Source organism: Xenia sp. Carnegie-2017, unplaced genomic scaffold (assembly GCF_021976095.1).
Source record: "Xenia sp. Carnegie-2017 unplaced genomic scaffold, XeniaSp_v1 HiC_scaffold_13, whole genome shotgun sequence".
Taxonomy (NCBI): Eukaryota; Metazoa; Cnidaria; class Anthozoa; order Malacalcyonacea; family Xeniidae; genus Xenia; species Xenia sp. Carnegie-2017.
Window position 1 is genome coordinate 1,044,995 of NW_025813436.1, and position 19,516 is coordinate 1,064,510.

Consider the following 19,516-nt stretch of genomic DNA (forward strand, 5'->3'; position numbering starts at 1 on the left):
TCGTTTAGATCCGCTGCTTGTTGTAATCCTTCCGCTTTCTCTTTCCACCATTTTGACTTCATGTTCCGAGTGTACTTTTGAAGTTCGCTGCGTGCTCTGGCAAGGCGAATGGTTGTCGCACGGGTTTTACGTTGTAGTTCTTGTGCTTTGGCCTCGTTCCTTTCATGAAGCAGTGCCTTTAGCTTAGAATCATCCTCGTTAAACCAATTGTGGTGTGTCCGTTCTGGCTTTCCAAGAATTTTCTCCGCAGTCTCATACACAGTTGTCTTCAAAATCTCCCACTCCTTCTCAACACCAGCATCCTCATTTGCTGTGTAGTCCAGGTTCTTTTCCATCTTCTCCTCAAACTCCTGCTGGCACTTGGGGTTCCTTAGTCTTCTCACGTTCAGCTTGGATGGAGGCTTTCCTCGAGTTCCCCTTCTTGGCGGTTTATCCTCAGAACTAATTTTTACCCTACCAGATTGTGGTCTGTTGCACAGTCAGCACCTCTCATCACCCTAGTGTCAAGGACATCGTGCAGGTCTTTTCTTCTAGTGATCACATAATCCAGGAGGTGCCAGTGTTTCGACCTCGGGTGCGTCCAAGTAGCTTGATGATGAGGCTTGTGTTTAAAGACAGTGTTTGTGATGAGAAGCCTATATTCGGAGCAGAATTGCATTTGCCGATGCCCTGTACCCCTATCACGTCAGGCCAGTTTTCGGCTTCTGTCCCAACTCGAGCGTTAAATCACCAGCAATTATCAGCTTATTGGTGTTTGGGACATTCTTGATTGTGTCTCTCAGGTCACTATAGAACTCCTTTTTGTTCTCATCAGGGTTTGTCAAAGTCGGTTCATATACACTCACAATCGTCAAGGAAAAACTCTTGGGCAATTTCATGACCATGATTCTATCAGAAATCGGTGTTGGATCCTGCTCAAGGCTCTGGTATATGGCATTTTTCATAGCAAACCCAACTCCAGATTCCCTTCTCTCATTTACGTCCTTTCCACTCCAGAAGAAAGTGTAACCATCTTCTACGATGCTGTCATACTCTGGCAGCCGAGTTTCACAAAGAGCAGCAATATCAATATTATATCTACTGAGCTCCTTAGCAACTAATGCTGTTTGTCGTTCCGGTCTTTTTGAGCCTTCTCTGTCCATCAAAGTTCTAACATTCCATTCAGCTAGATTCAGACGCTTCCTGTTGTTACCTGGAACTCATATCTTAATTTTCACTGGGTGCCGGAGAGGGAGCAACCCAGAGCGAAAATTGTTGATCCGGGCGACGTTCGAGCCGGTATTAGAGTTAGTCATCTGTGCCATTTCCATAAATCTGCTTGCGAAGATTTTTAGTGGTTCCTGGCTTTCGCGACACCAGGGACACTCTCTCGGCAGGTAGGAAAGGTGATCCAGCAGGCAAGAACAGGTCGAGCCATGTTAGTATTTTCAACCTGCTGCAGCGGCTGGCCAGAAAATAAGTCTGTCTATTTCCGCCCTTAGTTGCTGCCACGGTGCAACCTTGAATATGCCCTCAGGGCTTTAACAGATATTGTTTTTAGTTCTGTATGGATGTCCAAGTACATCCTCCCCCATAGAGGTAGGAGGGTTGTCGGTTGAGTCACCGACGGCCCGAACCACCAACAGGTGGTACCGGATTTGTGGGTTACCAGTAGCAAGACTATTATCCTGACCTGACCAAAGAGCAAAGCAAAAGAATGGTTAACATACCTACACTTTGTTCATCAAACTCTGAACAAAAAATAACTACTGTTGAACCTCATGTTGACGTTTGTTTTCAGTATAGGACTGGTTTCCGGGCTAAGCTGGGAAGAAAATGGATCGTATCCATCGTGGATTAATCGCACCAGATTACACAACCAATGATAACATCTTCTCCATTGACGTTCGTATAATCCAGAGAAAACCAATCAAATATATTAAAATAAATAATGGATACAATACAAATTATGGCAAATGCAACTGTATAGAAATCAAAACTAATAGTAATGATCCAGTCAAAACCTTTCTCCCAACAATCATGCTCACAAATGCATGTCATATAACTACTAAAATTGATGAACTACATGGAGTCGTCATGAATAATGGTCCTGAAGTTGTACTGATTACAGAATCCTGGCTTTCTCCAAATATACCAGACACAGCAATATCGATTAATGATGAATACAAAATATTTCGCAAAGACAGACGACCCTTGGCGGAGGAGTTCTTACTTATGTACATCAAAGTATGCCTGTTAGTCGTAAGTTATTTGATGAAAACAATGATAAAGAGGTGCTATGGTTAGGACTTAAACCAACAAGAGCGCCTCGCCCATTTAGTGCAATTATTATCGTCATTATTTATTATCCACCTGGACAAAGTGCCGAAAAAGAACATGATATGATTGAATATCTCATCAAAAATTTAGATCAGTTACTGTGTGAACGTCCATCCTCTGCAATTATATTTGCTGGAGACTTCAATAAATTAAACTTGACTAATCTTTGTAATTGTTTTAATTTAAAAAAATCTATCCTATACCCAACCAGAGGAAAAAACGTTTTGGATCAAGTCCTGACAAATATGCGAAATATGTATAAACCAACATAGCATCTACCACCATTGGGACTTTCTGATCACAATTGCCTTCTATTAGCGCTAAAACAGAAAGAAAAAACACCAACAATTCCCAAAAGGGTTAGACTCTTAACACCTGAAAAAGTAAATGTCTTATGCAGAAAACTTATTTATGAAGATTCGTCGGAGGTCTTTATTGTAGAAGATGTAGATGAAAAAGTAAATGCTTTTACCTCGACGATGCTTAGTATTATGGATGAAACTATTCCTGAAAAAACAGTTCGAATGCATACTTCAGATAAACCTAGGATGACAAGCTTTATGAAATCAAAGATCAAAGCCAGACAAGGTGCTTTCTCATGTAATAATCAAGACGTTATGAAAAACTATGTTCTGATGTCTCAAAACTTATAAACAACGCCAAAATTTCGTATTACAAACGAAAAGCAAAAGACTTTCGTACGACTAACCCTATAAAATGGTATAAATCAATCTTCTTAATGTTAGGAATAAATAACGGGAATAATTTAAAAAGAAATGTCTATGATGAAAATGTACTGGAACTAGCTGTGAAAGAGGTGAATGCAGTTCCATGCAAAAAGTAATCGACGAATTACGAAAATGGGCTGATAATAACAGACTGGCTCTGAATCCGAAAAAAAACAAAGGATATGTGGATATGCTTTACGGACTCAATACAAGAACCACCCTCCCTATTTATTAGAGAAGAACTAGAAAGAGTTACTAATTTCAAACTTCTTGGCGTAGCATTTCAAAATGATCTTAAATGGAATGAACATGTACACCAAATTACAGGCAAGGCAAATAAAAGACTATATCATCTTCAACTTTGTAGGAAGTCTCGATTACCTTCAGATGTTGGATTATTGACATATACATCAAAAACAAGACCACTATTAGAGTATGCATCTGCAGTCTGGGCAGGACTTCCACATTTTTTACAGCAAGAAATTGAGCGTGAGCAAAGAAGAAGCTTAAAAATTTTACAACTAGATAAAAACTACTTGTCCTCTTTCAAAAGCAGACGTGAACTAGCAACTACCCAAGAGATCAAAAGGATTATAGAGGAACCTAATCATCCATGCAAATTCTTAGTACCTTATCCCAAAGAAAATTCGCACGAGTTGCGTAAAAGCAAAACTTATAGTCACAAGGTTAAATAGTTGGAATGTTATTAAACAAAAAGAATGATAGCACAGCGCTATAACCAACAACTACAAACAATAACGACCTTATCTAACAACATTTGAGAAATTAACCTTCCACTCCTCTTCCTTGTAAATCAGACAAGTCTACTCAAAAGCAGAGAGCCTTATACGCTACAAGTCCCGGGCTTTTGACCGGTATAGCAGAGTTAAAAGGTGAAAGGTTTATCATAGATTAATCAACTGAATATTCCTGCTCATTTTTGTTTTGAAGCATGTTGAACAGTTCATATGGACAAAGCTCGAATTCCATATTAAATATCAGTAACATAATCCAGTGTTAATGTTAGACAATACATCATTGCCATTCACGTTTTAACTCTGCTATACCGGTTACAAGCCCGGGACTTGTAGCGTATAACGCTCTCTGCTTTTGAGTAGACTTGTCTGGTTTGCAAGGAAGAGGAGTGGAAGGTTAATTTCTCAAATGTTGTTAGATAAGGTCGTTATTGTTTGTAGTTGTTGGTTATAGCGCTGTGCTATCATTCTTTTTGTTTAAAACTTATAGTATTTTATCCCGGACCAAACGTCATAAACAATTTTTATTGCTAGATCTTGTAAATATATATATAATAAAGTTAACATGTAATTCTTAGTATAGTATGATAAATATATAGAAAATCAATGTAAATTCATCGTACTTATTAATCTGAAGATGAATAATAAAAAGCCTAAATCAATCAATCAATCAATTAAAAATAATTTTTTCATACAAAATGGAGCATTGATTATTCTCGTGGATGGCCATATTAGTAAAATGACAGACATCTATCAAAACTTTCATGTGTTGTATGGAAAAATACTATTGATATTTATATAAAAAAATAATAGCTAAATACTGAAATAAAAGCACATTACAAATTTGGACTTATTTTGTTCATTTTTGTTCAGTCAAACACACGCAATCTCGTTACTATTAATCACACTCATAGTCACTGAGTATGACTATTATTACAAATGTGTATTTATACTGTTTTTAAAAAATGTAATTAAAATATACAATTATAACTCTAAGTTTGAAAATTTGTAATCCAGGCATTTAATACATAAAAGATAAAAAAGTTTCTCCGGATTTTAAATGATTTTTATTGAGCTTTCGACTCGTTGCTTCGAGCCTTCATCAGAATGAGGATATTAATTTACACGTGCTTTTTTAGCTGGGAGACGTTTAGAGCGTCTAATTGGATTAGTGGGTGGATTAATGTGATTGGATGGGGTGAAATGCGTTGCCATGGGTTTTGGTGTATTGTTAATATGATTGGTGTTAATAATATTAGAGTGTAGTGTTTTAGTTTTGATGTTGTTTGTATTTTTTTGTCCTTTTTCTTTAGGTGTGAGTATATGATGGGTATGTCGATATGTCTGTTTATTGTGTCGTTGTCTTTACTGTACCAAGCTTCTTTAAATTCGCGTGCGTGTTTAGTCTGTGCGCGTCCGAGTCCTTTAGTTTCTGTCCAGTCGAATGTGTGGTTGTTTCCGTGGGTATGTTCTGCCGGTAGTGAGTTCGGATCTCGTCGTTTAATGGCGTTTTTGTGTTCTGGGAGTCTTGTTTCAATTTTCTTAGATGTTTGTCCTATGTATTGTTTTGAACAGTCTTTACATGGTATCATGTAGATCGCGTCAGTTGTATCATGAATTGTTGTTTTGTCTTTATGTTTGGTGAAACATGATTTGAGTTTTTGTGTAGGTTTGCGGGCGACGTTAATATTAAATAGTCGAAGAAGTCTGGCAGTCATTTCTGATGTTCCGTTTATGTATGGTAATGTGACGATTTTTACTGTTTCGTCCGGTTTTTTGTTGTTTTTGTCGGTTTGTGTTTTGTTTTGTATTTTGTATATAGTTTTGTTTATGAAGTTTCTAGGGTAATTGTTTTTAATTAATGTGGAGTATAAGTAGTTGCGTTCGGTTTTTTTGGCTTCTTCCGTATTACAATGAGTGTTTATCCTGTTGAAAAGCTTTCGAATGCAGCTTATTTTGTGTTGTGTTGGATGATTGCTGTTGAAATTGAGTATTTGGTCTGTGTGGGTGGTTTTGCGGTATACTTGTGTGTTTAGTGTACCGTCATCTGTTCTCGTTAGTATGATGTCGAGGAAGGTAAGTTGTTTGTCTTGTTCTTCGTCTTTAGTAAAGGTAATGTTCTTTGTGGTATTGTTTATGGTGTGTAGGATTTGTTCAGTTTTGTCTTTCTTGACTATGGCAAAGATGTCGCCAACATATCTTTTCCATAGTCTGATGTTTGTGTTGTTTGTGACTGATTGTGTTTCGAGGTGTTGCATGACAGCTTCTGCGAGGAAGGTGGATAGTGGTGATCCCATTGGTGTGCCTGAAATTTGTCTGTAGTATGTGTTTTGGAAGGTGAATTCAGTGGAGAGGCAAAGGTTGAGTAAGTCTAGGATGTCAGTTTTGTCTAGTTGTGTTGTAGCTTGCCAAGTTCTGTCGTTTGTGAGTAATTCGTTTGTAATTTGTTTGGCAATGTCTAGTGGTATGGATGTGAAGAGTGGTGTCACGTCGTAGGATATCATGATTTCGTCTGGTCGTAGTTTAATGTTTTTAATACTGGCGAGGAAAGAGGTGGCATTTCTGATGGTGTGAGGTGAATTTTTGACTAATGGTTACAAAATGTTATAAAGATATTTTGAAAGCTCATACGTAGGTGGTCCTGGAAGCGATACGATAGGTCGAAGTGGGTTGTTTTCTTCGTGGATTTTTGGTAGTCCGTAGAATTTGGCGGTGGATGCGTCACTGGGTCGGATTCTTCTCTAGTCGTTTTCGTTTAGTTTTCGTTTAGTAGTCGTTTTCGTTTAGTAGTCGTTTTCGTAACATCAGACTATGGAAAAGATATGCTGACGACATCTTTGCCATAGTCAAGAAAGACAAAACTGAACAAATCCTACACACCATAAACAATACCACAAAGAACATTACCTTTACTAAAGACGAAGAACACGACAAACAACTTACCTTCCTCGACATCATACTAACGAGAGCAGATGACGGTACACTAAACACACAAGTATACCGCAAAACCACCCATACAGACCAAATACTCAATTTCAACAGCAATCATCCAACACAACACAAAATAAGCTGCATTCGAACACTTTTCAACAGGATAAACACTCATTGTAATACGGAAGAAGCCAAAAAAACAGAACGCAACTACTTATACTCCACATTAATTAAAAACAATTACCCTAGAAACTTCATAAACAAAACTATATACAAAATACAAAACAAAACACAAACCGACAAAAACAACAAAAAACCGGACGAAACAGTAAAAATCGTCACATTACCATACATAAACGGAACATCAGAAATGACTGCCAGACTTCTTCGACTATTTAATATTAACGTCGCCCGCAAACCTACACAAAAACTCAAATCATGTTTCACCAAACATAAAGACAAAACAACAATTCATGATACAACTGACGCGATCTACATGATACCATGTAAAGACTGTTCAAAACAATACATAGGACAAACATCTAAGAAAATTGAAACAAGACTCCCAGAACACAAAAACGCCATTAAACGACGAGATCCGAACTCACTACCGGAAGGACATACCCACGGAAACAACCACACATTCGACTGGACAGAAACTAAAGTACTCGGACGCGCACAGACTAAACACGCACGCGAATTTAAAGAAGCTTGGTACAGTAAAGACAACGACACAATAAACAGACATATCGACATACCCATCATATACTCACAACTAAAGAAAACGAACAAAAAAACTACAAACAACACCAAAACTAAAACACTACACTCTAATATTACTAACACCAATCATATTAACAATACACCAAAACCCATGGCAACGCATTTCACCCCATCCAATCACATTAATCCACCCACTAATCCAATTAGACGCTCTAAACGTCTCCAAGCTAAAAAAGCACGTGTAAATTAATATCCTCATTCTGATGAAGGCTCGAAGCAACGAGTCGAAAGCTCAATAAAAATCATTTAAAATCCGGAGAAACTTTTTTATCTTTTATGAATTATAACTCTATAATGGTACTATATGCTAAACACTACATATTTCACCAAACACTCAGATGTTTGAACTTTAAAACTGTGTAACGAATTGGTACTATCAGTTGACAAAATACGTAAACTTAAAGAACAAAAAAATAGACGTACTTTGAACTTGTTTTACTGAATGATGTATAAAAATGTAGAAATTTAATCAGAAATTTTATCTGGACGTATTTCATTTTAGCACACCAAAACACATAAAACCAAGAGCATAGTACATCGGATTTGAAAATTGATTAAATCCACAATGATTTCAAAAAAGCAAGAGCAGTAAACTTGTTCAAATTGTATTAGGAGCTGATTTCGTGAGCCCGGGTAGCCGTGATTTAGCCAAGCGTTAAATGATTTAGGCAAATGGACACAATACAAAACTCGTCTCAGATAAATTTTCACCGGAAATTTTACATTATTCTGAGTTAATAACTACGCAAAACATTTAAAATTACAATAACCAATTCGGCTTAATTTATGAATTTCAGCAAGAATGATTTGTGGCGTTTAACAAACAGTTGTAATTTTTGCTTAAAGTTTTGCCTTTTTTTCAATGCCTTCAAATTATTTCACGCCTTACTGACTCCCGTTTAGCCGGGATCTTGTAAACATCCCGTTAGTTTTCCAGTTCACCATTTTTTGAGCAATGGTTGGATTCCTTTATCAATAACATAAAGTATGTGCTTGTGATATTTACCCAAACGCAAAGAAGACACCTCATAGTTAAATGTTTAAAAAGTCATATAAAAATATAAATATACTGGTGTATATATTATTGATATACATAGAAAACATATCTTACTTGTAAAAATCGATGACCCTTAATGTCAAGAGAAAACCATGTCGAGATACAATATTATCAGAAGAGAAGTTCACATGAAAATTTCCGTTTTTAAAAATCAGCGGGGTATTGAATGCCGAAAAGCCGCAGGTATGATTTGACGTAACACCATCTAACAACCTGTCCCATACACAAGTGCTGTGCAATACATAATTACAGTCACTTAGTTAGTAAGTTACAAGCCAAACAATGGACACAAAACTGGCGATGTGTTTTCAATCATAGAGTTTGCTACAATAATTTAAAGTACAAAGCGTGTAAGAGGAAATTTTTTTACAACTGAACACTTTTACAAAAGACAAGATAAGTAATGCATTTTTCCTCATAACGTCTTGTTTGTATGTATGTAGATAAACGACGATTGCTTCGCAAAACTTTCGTCACTAATTGCTCGCGCTCTTGTTAAAGAAAAAGGAATAAACACAGATCACTGGCCTAAATATGTCATTGTAATGCAACAGACATTAAAATCTTTAAATTGTGAAACTTTGCTGAAGTCATTGTAAATGCATTTCAATATCGATGGGTTATTCACAACAAAATAAACAAAACGAGTTGACTAATTGGTTTCCAGTAACTTATGCAATCCTAAAAACAACACAAATTTAATGAGTAATAAGGCCCCTACAGTTAACCGGAAATTCGAGTGTTTCAAGAAGTCTTCACTTACAACCCTAGTTTGCTTCATAAACACTCGAACTTTAGAAATATGAACTGTGCGTTGTTATGGCAACCATGTTTTATTTTCCTTTACACACTTATTATACAGTTTTAAAAGAATTGACTGCATCTTTTTTGGTACGGAGAATTTTCCTAATATTTTGTGCGACGATTGTTAATCATTCAAAGAGCACTATGGTTAGCATAGAGTTACTTCTACGAATAATTATTTTAAATATTTGAGAATTTCGGTTACATTAAAACTTATTTGTAGATTATGTTCTATTTTGCATGTGTTAAAATTTTTGTTGTATTGAGCATTCACGCGAACTTTTCACAAAATTTACATAAGGAAAAGGAAAAGAATTATCAATAAATTCAACACGGCCAGGTTAATAATTAAGATATTAAACCTCACTGCAAATTTTAGGGGCTGCCGTATTTTCAAAGTACAGGTCCTACTTCCTGAGCCATTAGGATAGTTTGGAGACACAACAGTCCTATTGAACTGATTAATAAAACAGAACAGATGTTGATTCCCGACACTAAAAAAGAAATAAATTTCGAGGAATTGTTTTAAAATAATAACTAAATTGAACTTTTCTAAAACGACCAGAGCTTTAAGTAACATACACACACTTAAATTATTTTTACACATTAATTAAATGTTTATATAACCAAATTTAAAAGTACGACCCTTACCATTTGCACCACTTGTGCTTGTTGAGGTAGGTGTGGCTGTAGAACAAACAGTACATATATATTGTCTCTCAATTGTCATTATATTTTAAGTTCTGCATGTACGTTAAATAAAACTGGTATGCACTTTGTATAACAAAATTAGAACAACTCTTTTGTTTTTAACAAGCAAAAGTCTATGGATTTAAAGTTATAAAAAAAGCTTCAAAAATAGGAAACTCGTAGAAAAGATTTGCGCTAGTTTTTATTTATTGTTTAGGGATAATTTGACTGGTTAACAACGATTGAAATTTATTAAAATCTTTATTTATACGTCAAAACAAAACCATTCATCATTTTATCTTTATTGTTACGAAAGAAACTCTAGGCTATTATTTATTAAATACACAAATCTTAAAGAAAATTCAAAGGTAAAATTCTTACCAGCTCCCCCAATCGTACTATTGAAATCAGGTGTAACTGGAAAACAAACAAGAAACGCGTTTGAGGAGACTCTTCACAAGTCAATTAATTATGTTCTTAAATATGAAGTTAGTACAAAAAATGAAAACAACTCTTTTGTTTTAACAAGCAAAACTCTAAGGATTAAAATTTTTAAAAAGATTCACAAATAAGAAACTCGTACCATAATGGATTATTGCATGAGAGTAAGGTATTGGTAAGTGATAAAATTAAAAGACGTATGTCCTTCATTTGAAACACGAGTTGAGAAAAGTAACGAATAAGCTCTTTTAAATTTTTATAAATACTTGCCGTAGAAAATCTTCGGAGTTGGGGAAATTGTTGCTGTAGTATCTATAAAATTGAAATTTTATGGAAAATCGTTTAAAAGTAAAAGGAACATGCATCATCTCTATACGACCATATAACAAGATTGTTAATAAAAATGAGTTTTTTGATTCAAAAATTAACAAATTCAAAAACTATAGGAACTGTTAAGACTGTGTGCAAGAATGTTACATGGTAACAATGTTCGTAGCAATTGCTACAACGAAAAAGACAAAACTAGGTTCATTAAATGTTTTAACTGTTTAAAAACAATGTTTTACGTACAAGTCAAAGCTTCTTTTTTGTTAAAATCGTTCTTTTATTGAGATTTGTGCTAGTTTTTTTATTGTTTAGGGATAATTTGACTAGTTAAGAACGATTGAAAATTATTAAAATTTTATTTAGACGTCAAAACAAAACCATTCATCATTTTATCCTTATTTTTACCAAAAAACCTTAGGCTATTATTTATTAAAAACACAAATCTTAAAAAAATTCAAAGGTAAAATTTTTACCAGTTCCCCCAATCGTACTATTGAAATCAGGTGTAACTGGAAAACAAACAATAAACGCGTTTGAGGAGACTCTTCACATGTCAATTAAGTGTGTCTTCAATAGGAAGTTAGTACAAAAAATGAAAACAACTCTTTTGTTTTTAACAAGCAAACCTCTAAGGATTAAAAATTTTTAAAAAAGATTCACAAATAAGAAACTCGTACCATAATAGATCACTGCACGAGGGTAAGGTATGGTTAAATGATAAAATTAAAAGACGTATGTCCTTCATTTGAAACACGAGTTGAAAAGAGTAACGAATAAGCTCTTTTAAATTTTTATATATACTTGCCATAGGAAATCATCGGAGTTGGGGAAATGGTTGCTGTAGTATCTATAAAATTGAAATTTCATAGAAAATCGTTTAAAAGTAAAAGGGACATGCATCATCTCTATACGACTGTGTAATAAAATTGTTGATAAAAATGAGTGTTTTAATTCAAAAGTTAACAAATTTAAAAATATAGGAATTTTAAAACCTGTGTGCAAGAATGTTACATGGTGACAATGTTCGTAGCAATTGCTACAACGAAAAAACCCAAAACTAGGTTCATTAAATGTTTTAACTCTTTAAAAAACAATGTTTTACGTACAAGTCAAAGCTTTTTTGCTAAAATCGTTCTTTTATTGGGATTTGTGCTAGTTTTATTTATTGTTTAGGGATAATTTGACTAGTTAAGAACGATTGAAATTTATTAAAACTTTATTTATACGTCAAAACAAAACCATTCATCATTTTATCCTTATTTTTACCAAAGAAACTTTAGGCTATTATTTATTAAATACACAAATCTTAAAAATTCAAAGGTAAAATTCTTACCAGCTCCCCCAATCGTACTATTGAAATCAGGTGTAACTGGAAAACAAACAAGAAACGCGTTTGAGGAGACTCTTCACAAGTCAATTAATTATGTTCTTAAATATGAAGTTAGTACAAAAAATGAAAACAACTCTTTTGTTTTCAACAAGCAAAACTCTAAGGATTAAAAATTTTTAAAAAAGATTCACAAATAAGAAACTCGTACCATAATGGATTATTGCATGAGAGTAAGGTATTGGTAAGTGATAAAATTAAAAGGCGTATGTCCTTCATTTGAAACACGAGTTGAAAGAGTAACGAAGAAGCTCTTTTAAATTTTTATAAATACTTGCCGTAGAAAATCTTCGGAGTTGAGAAAATGGTTGCTGTAGTATCTATAAAATTGAAATTTTATGGAAAATCGTTTAAAAGTAAAAGGAACATGCATCATCTCTATACGACCATATAACAAGATTGTTAATAAAAATGAGTTTTTTGATTCAAAAATTAACAAATTCAAAAACTATAGGGAATTGTTAAGACCTGTGTGCAAGAATGTTACATGGTAACAATGTTCGTAGCAATTGCTACAACGAAAAAAGACAAAACTAGGTTCATTAAATGTTTTAACTCTTTAAAAAACAATGTTTTACGTACAAGTCAAAGCTTTTTTGCTAAAATCGTTCTTTTATTGGGATTTGTGCTAGTTTTTATTTATTGTTTAGGGATAATTTGACTAGTTAAGAACGATTGAAATTTATTAAAAACTTTATTTATACGTCAAAACAAAACCATTCATCATTTTATCCTTATTTTTACCAAAGAAACTTTAGGCTATTATTTATTAAATACACAAATCTTAAAAAAATTCAAAGGTAAAATTCTTACCAGTTCCCCCAATCGTACTATTGAAATCAGGTGTAACTGGAAAACAAACAATAAACGCGTTTGAGGAGACTCTTCACAAGTCAATTAATTCTGTTCTTAAATAGGAAGTTAGTACAAAATAAATGAAAACAACTCTTTTGTTTTTAACAAGCAAACCTCTAAGGATTAAAAATTTTTAAAAAAGATTCACAAATAAGAAACTCGTACCATAATAGATCACTGCACGAGGGTAAGGTATGGTTAAATGATAAAATTAAAAGACGTATGTCTTTCATTTGAAACACGTGTTGAAAAGAGTAAGGAATAAGCTCTTTTAAATTTTTATAAATACTTGCCGTAGGAAATCATCGGAGTTGGGGAAATGGTTGCTGTAGTATCTATAAAATTGAAATTTTATAGAAAATCGTTTAAAAGTAAAAGGGACATGCGTCATCTCTATACGACTGTGTAATAAGATTGTTGATAAAAATGAGTGTTTTAATTCAAAAGTTAACTAATTTAAAAACTATAGGGAATTTTTAAAACTTGTGTGCAAGAATGTTACATGGTTACAATGTTCGTAGCAATTGCTACAACGAAAAAACCCAAAACTAGGTTCATTAAATGTTTTAACTCTTTAAAAAACAATGTTTTACGTACAAGTCAAAGCTTTTTTGCTAAAATCGTTCTTTTATTGGGATTTGTGCTAGTTTTTATTTATTGTTTAGGGATAATTTGACTAGTTAAGAACGATTGAAATTTATTAAAAACTTTATTTATACGTCAAAACAAAACCATTCATCATTTTATCCTTATTTTTACCAAAGAAACTTTAGGCTATTATTTATTAAAAACAAAAATCTTAAAAAAATTCAAAGGTAAAATTCTTACCAATTCCCCAATCGTACTATTGAAATCAGGTATAACTGGAAAACAAACAATAAACGCGTTTGAGGAGACTCTTCACATGTCAATTAATTCTGTTCTTAAATAGGAAGTTAGTACAAAAAAATGAAAACAACTCTTTTGTTTTTAACAAGCAAACCTCCAATGATTAAAAATTTTTAAAAAAGATTCACAAAATAAGAAACTCGTGCCATAATAGATCATTGCACGAGGGTAAGGTATGGTTAAATGATAAAATTAAAAGACGTATGTCTTTCATTTGAAACACGAGTTGAAAAGAGTAACGAATAAGCTCTTTTAAATTCTTATATATACTTGCCGTAGGAAATCATCGGAGTTGGGGAAATGGTTGCTGTAGTATCTATAAAATTGAAATTTTATAGAAAATCGTTTAAAAGTAAAAGGAACATGCGTCATCTCTATACGACTGTGTAATAAGATTGTTGATAAAAATGAGTTTTTTGATTCAAAAGTTAACAAATTTGATAACTATAAGGAATTGTTAAAACCTGTGTGCAAGAATGTTGCATGGTTACAATGTTCATAGCAATTGCTACAACGAAAAAAGACAAAACTAGGTTCATTAAATGTTTTAACTCTTTAAAAAACAATGTTTTCCGTAAAAGTCAAAGCTTTTTTTCTGAAACCGTTTTTTTATTCAGATTTGCGCTAGTTTTCATTTGTTGTTTAGGGATAATTTGACTGGTTAACAACGACTAAAATTTATTTAAAATTTTATTTATACATCAACAAAAACCATTGCAGTTCTTTTTTCTTTATAGAAAATACGAGAATTACTTCTTAAAAATCAAGTAATTTCGTAGTAAATCCAACAACACTCATCATTATATAAAATAACTTACCCATAAAACGTGGTTCGGCATAGGTGGGATGGATATCACATGAACCACTAAGAAAAACAAAATCATCTAGAGCTATGTCACCCCTAAATCTGGAGCCACGAACACCTTCAACGATGATCTACAAAAAAAGCTTTTAAGCATTTTTTTACTAAGTTTTTAGCAAGATAAAATGCTGTACGGTGATTCAGATAGACATTGTTAACTTTTTTGCATATTCGAACTTTTACAAGGTAGTATGCAAAGTGTACTCAAAATTGATTATGCACTTTAGTAATTTAATGTCAGATATATGCCTTTTTTCGCTTTTCATTGCCAAATGAGCAGTTTGAATCTATAATTGCACTGAGTCTTGAAATCATAGGTGAATAAATACATGCAAAATGAAGTTTAGTTGCTAAAAAAGATTGTTTGATGTTTTAATAGAAAGTGGGTAGAAAATGTGTTGAACAAAAGTAAGAACGATGTTTTTGAAAACACAAAGGGCAGCCAAAAAATTTGATTTGCAATGTTTTATTGAGAACAAACGAAATTTTGGTCTGGAGACACGTGGCTTAAAGGGATATAAATTTGTAACATTTGTGACATGGATATACATTCTAAGACATTAATACTCCTTTATAATTCTACATCAGCATTTAATATTTAAAAGACGTTACAAGATAAAAAAAAACTTTTAAAAGGGATAGAAAAATGATTTTCTGGGGAAAGGCTACAGCCAAACATTTAACGTGTTGAAGAGTTAAGGAAGGGAAATTATTTGTGAACTGTGAACAAACAATTGAAAATTTTTCTTGTAACTGTTTATGTTCTCATCTCCAGCCCAACCATTTTAGGAATCCAAATAATCTTCCAATGTTGAAACTAAGTGTTTTGGTACTCTGTTATGCAGAGTTTGAGAACATTGCTATTAATACTCACCCTCGTTTTTGCTTCGGTAAATTTGGTTGTAACTTGACCTCTGTTCCATTGATTTCCTCTATTGCCAACTAATGTCCACAACAGCTTTAATCTTCCTCCCATGTATTGTTGGTATATGTTAAGAGAGCCAATTGTTGATCCATACATATGATACCAAAATGTAAAACATTTGGTTGTTGTATTAAAGTAGTTGCTAACCAACCATGCTTTATCACCCAGCACACGGGGACTTGATGTCTCAATGTAAATGTATTTTCCTAAAAGATATTTTTAAGCAAGTAAAGAAATTTTGTTTTATTTTTTTTAACAACACTCTCGTTTTTTGAAACTACAATTTTCTTCAAATTATATTTAAGTCATAGACCTGCATAAAAATTTGTATGCATTTCATTTATTGGAATTGACCTCAGTTGTTTTGGGTTAAAATAACCATGACAAACAACAGGGTATATGTGCAAATTCCTTAATCTGGGAAGAAAGTCCTCAATCGAAACCCGCCTGAAATGGCAGTGTCGACATAGCTCTAATGTCAAAATGACAAAATACAGTTAAAAACGTGTTTTGGAGGAAGCTAGGTAAAAAAATCCATTGTATGTCAACAAAACCATGTCAATCACTTTTAAACAATGCATGATTACAGTAAATTAAAAAGGTCTTTTTTGTTTCACGTAATTATTTCTTTGAAATTAAAAAATTCAATCTCTTCCAAGACTAGTTGTTGATTTATGCAAAATTGACATTCGACCAGAGTGGTGATTTTCTCAATATATATTTATCTTAGGGATGCAAAGACTGTTTGTAAAATGCCAATGACAAAATCAGTTGGATTTCTACTAGAGACATAAAAAGTATGTACGATAGTACAGAAGTGACCATTTCACTAATTGTTTTTGTACTTCTGGAAACAGTAAACGAAAAGACATGGGTTCGACTGCATTATATAAAAAAAACAATCAAATTTTCCTTTAATTAAAGCGAGGGGATAATATTGTTGGGAAGACTATTCCATGTGAAATATCCTTAGTACAAGACAGATATTTGCATAAATTCGGTATTTGGTTTACCAACCAAAACTTTTCTATCATTATTTCTAAGTATATATGTTTAAGTAGACAAATTATTTCTGGGGATTTCTGTGATATATCCTCTGAGATTGTCTATTATACATCATAAAAGATATTCATTGCCTTAATTGTTGCGTTTGTTAAGATTTTTTTCATGGGCTACAAACTGATGCTTTAAACAAATTCTTTGCTTTACCTCATAATTTGATCAAGTATAATGACGGGAAAAACTCGTTTTTGAATTTTAAAACGCTTTTTAATGCTCGCACGATTACTCATCGAACCATACATTTTAATGATATAAATAGCAAAAAAAAAGAGTCCTACATATTAATTGACACGTCTTGTGCCTCAAACTGTCTAGATAATCTCACCAAAGCAACGCATTTCGTAATCTCTCTGCAATAAATATCATTAATAGTGTTCCATTTCAATTTTTCATTAAAATTTATGCAAAAAACATTTTTATCTGCATAATCATGTAATTTCTAATTAAAATATGGGTCTTTCGTAAAATGCTAATGTTTCTTTTCAGAACATGACAGGAGACAATCAGTTTTGTTGGTATTTCGTGTAGTTTATTTGCATGTAAGTAGTTATAATAACCAAACAGGAATAAAAATTTATGTTTTTCTCTACATATCATTTCGATGTTCAACACTTGAAACTGTTGTGCAAACACTTAGGCTGTCATCTTTTCAATGTGTATTCCTCTAATTCTTCTAATCTACATGGCACTGATCTTACTGAGGAAGCGACTTGTTTAGCGCTATAACCAACATAGAGTTTAAATTCATGGTCTTTAAACATATTAAATCTCTCGAAATTTTGTAGATATCTCTGTGAGACATCTTGGAGCGCATTCTTGCTGGTACACCAGATATCATGTTTTATTGGCTAACTTTCCAGTGCGCTGTATTTATCCTAAATTTACTGTTTCAACTAGTTTGTGAATTATTTGCCAGTCAACTCTGATCTAAGTTGAACCGCTTGTAATACTTCATTTTTTGATTCCTATTATTGGCACTATCAGGCTACCTAATAGCTTGACTTTTCTCAAAATTGAATTTTGAACTGTTATGTCTATCTGATTGCAAAATGTTGTAAAATACTCATTGACATTTTGTGCAAACAATTAAAACAGATGGTCTTTACTAACATTCGTATTTTATAAAAATAAACCACAGTGTTCTTTTGTCGTTCTACGCCGCTTATGTCGCCATATAGCTGCTAATTTCTTTGATCATTACATATGTACGTTTCCAAAGAGGTTTTCATTGGATCAATAAATGTGTAACATATCAAATTTGAAAGCTTTGTATAAATTTGTCGAAAGAGGGTAATGTCCGGCTGGATGTTGGAACGAAGTAAAATATAATGCTGACGTGCTTTGTTCGTACTTTCCATACTTATCGATATTTCAGCATGGATGCTATAGAGTTTATATATCTTCTAATGCGCATTTTTTAAATTATTTTTCGTTTATCTTCGTCGTGAAGTGTAAGTGGTTTTCTTTTGTACATAATTAAATAAAAATTCATTTTCAACGAAGCGTACCCTTTTTTTACTGTCTCTTAGCTACCTCTTAATATTTTGTCTTGTTCAACATTAACATAACATATATATTGTTAAAATAAACAATGTTTTTATAATAGGCTACATTAGTTGAAATATTGCATTAAAAACGCTTTAGCAAAGTAACAAAAAATCGGCAATGTATACTGTCGATCGTAGAATTACACTGGTCAACAAAAAGAAACTTTTTAAAAGGTGTCTGATATTTTTTGACTGATTTACTATATTTTTGCTATGCTAAATCTAGAAATAACATTCATTTTGCTCTCGGAGGTCAAATTTTTTTGAAAATTTGAATTTAAAATTATGCAACTTTAGTTATATTTTTTCAAAACAATGTTTTCAAGATTTACATGTTTTCAAGATGTTTCAAAACAAAATGTCAGTTTTTATGATAAAATTTCAGTATTCCAAGAAAGAATCATGTACACTTCATGTACAGTACATGTAACTAAAAATGAAAACTTAATGTTTGCATTATTACGGTCTAAATTTTCGTTTTTTTTGATTGTCGCGAATGTTTTGGTGCTTGCACATCTTTTTTTAAATTCCAACAGTAGTCCGCCATCATCACCATGTATCACCTTTCTCTTAAGTCATGGTGAAAGCGCTCTCCTTGCTCATCGCTTAAAGAGCCAAATTTTCGGGATCAATACCAGCTTTTAATTTTTCAGTTGACAAATTGGGGAAGGTTTTACAACGAAACTGAAAACACCGTCCATCTTTATCCAAAGTTTTAGTGAATTGCCTTATCAAACCGAACTTTATGTGCAGTGGAGGAAATAAAATACGTCCCCTGTCAACTAGAGGCTTGTTTATCACATTTTTTGCTCTACAACTTGCAAGCTCTTCACGTACTGGCCATTCTTTTTCACGTAATGATGAGTACGATCCCTACTATCCCAGAGGCATAAAAGTATGGGTATTTGGTAAATCCAGACTGTTGACCAAGCAAGAAGTTGACCATTTTAAGTCAACGCAAATCAGCCATTTATGTTGGTCATAAGAAATTTTTTCTAGGACGTACTTAATTGCTTCATGCTGTTCTTTTAATGTTGTCGAATGTGCCAATGGCACAGATGCAAATTGATTTCCATTGTGTAACAACACACATTTCAAGGACCTTTTGCTGCTGTCGATAAAAAGTCGCCAGTCCTCTGATTTGTATTCAGGTAC

General features: G+C 33.2%; 1 protein-coding gene across 12 annotated transcripts in view; it reads right to left on the reverse strand.

The window, feature by feature from the left end:
- Positions 1-9,390: 9,390 nt before the first annotated feature.
- LOC124453273 overlaps positions 9,391-19,516 on the reverse strand; it is a 23,908-nt gene continuing 13,782 nt past the window's right edge. For 2 of the 12 annotated variants that reach the window (XM_047004059.1, XM_047004063.1), the window contains 13 exons: positions 15,702-15,958; positions 14,784-14,901; positions 14,240-14,281; positions 13,371-13,412; positions 13,036-13,071; positions 12,501-12,542; positions 12,169-12,204; positions 11,641-11,682; positions 11,309-11,344; positions 10,779-10,820; positions 10,449-10,484; positions 10,029-10,064; positions 9,391-9,871 (listed from right to left, as the gene is read on the reverse strand). In XM_047004059.1, coding sequence (XP_046860015.1) covers positions 9,771-9,871; positions 10,029-10,064; positions 10,449-10,484; positions 10,779-10,820; positions 11,309-11,344; positions 11,641-11,682; positions 12,169-12,204; positions 12,501-12,542; positions 13,036-13,071; positions 13,371-13,412; positions 14,240-14,281; positions 14,784-14,901; positions 15,702-15,958 — 866 coding nt within the window. In that variant the 3' untranslated portion in view covers positions 9,391-9,770. Of the gene's footprint in view, positions 9,872-10,028; positions 10,065-10,448; positions 10,485-10,772; positions 10,821-11,308; positions 11,345-11,640; positions 11,683-12,168; positions 12,205-12,500; positions 12,543-13,035; positions 13,072-13,370; positions 13,413-13,905; positions 13,941-14,239; positions 14,282-14,783; positions 14,902-15,701; positions 15,959-19,516 lie in introns of those variants that run through there. The other 10 variants (XM_047004072.1, XM_047004081.1, XM_047004089.1 and 7 more) reach the window with 10 other exon arrangements.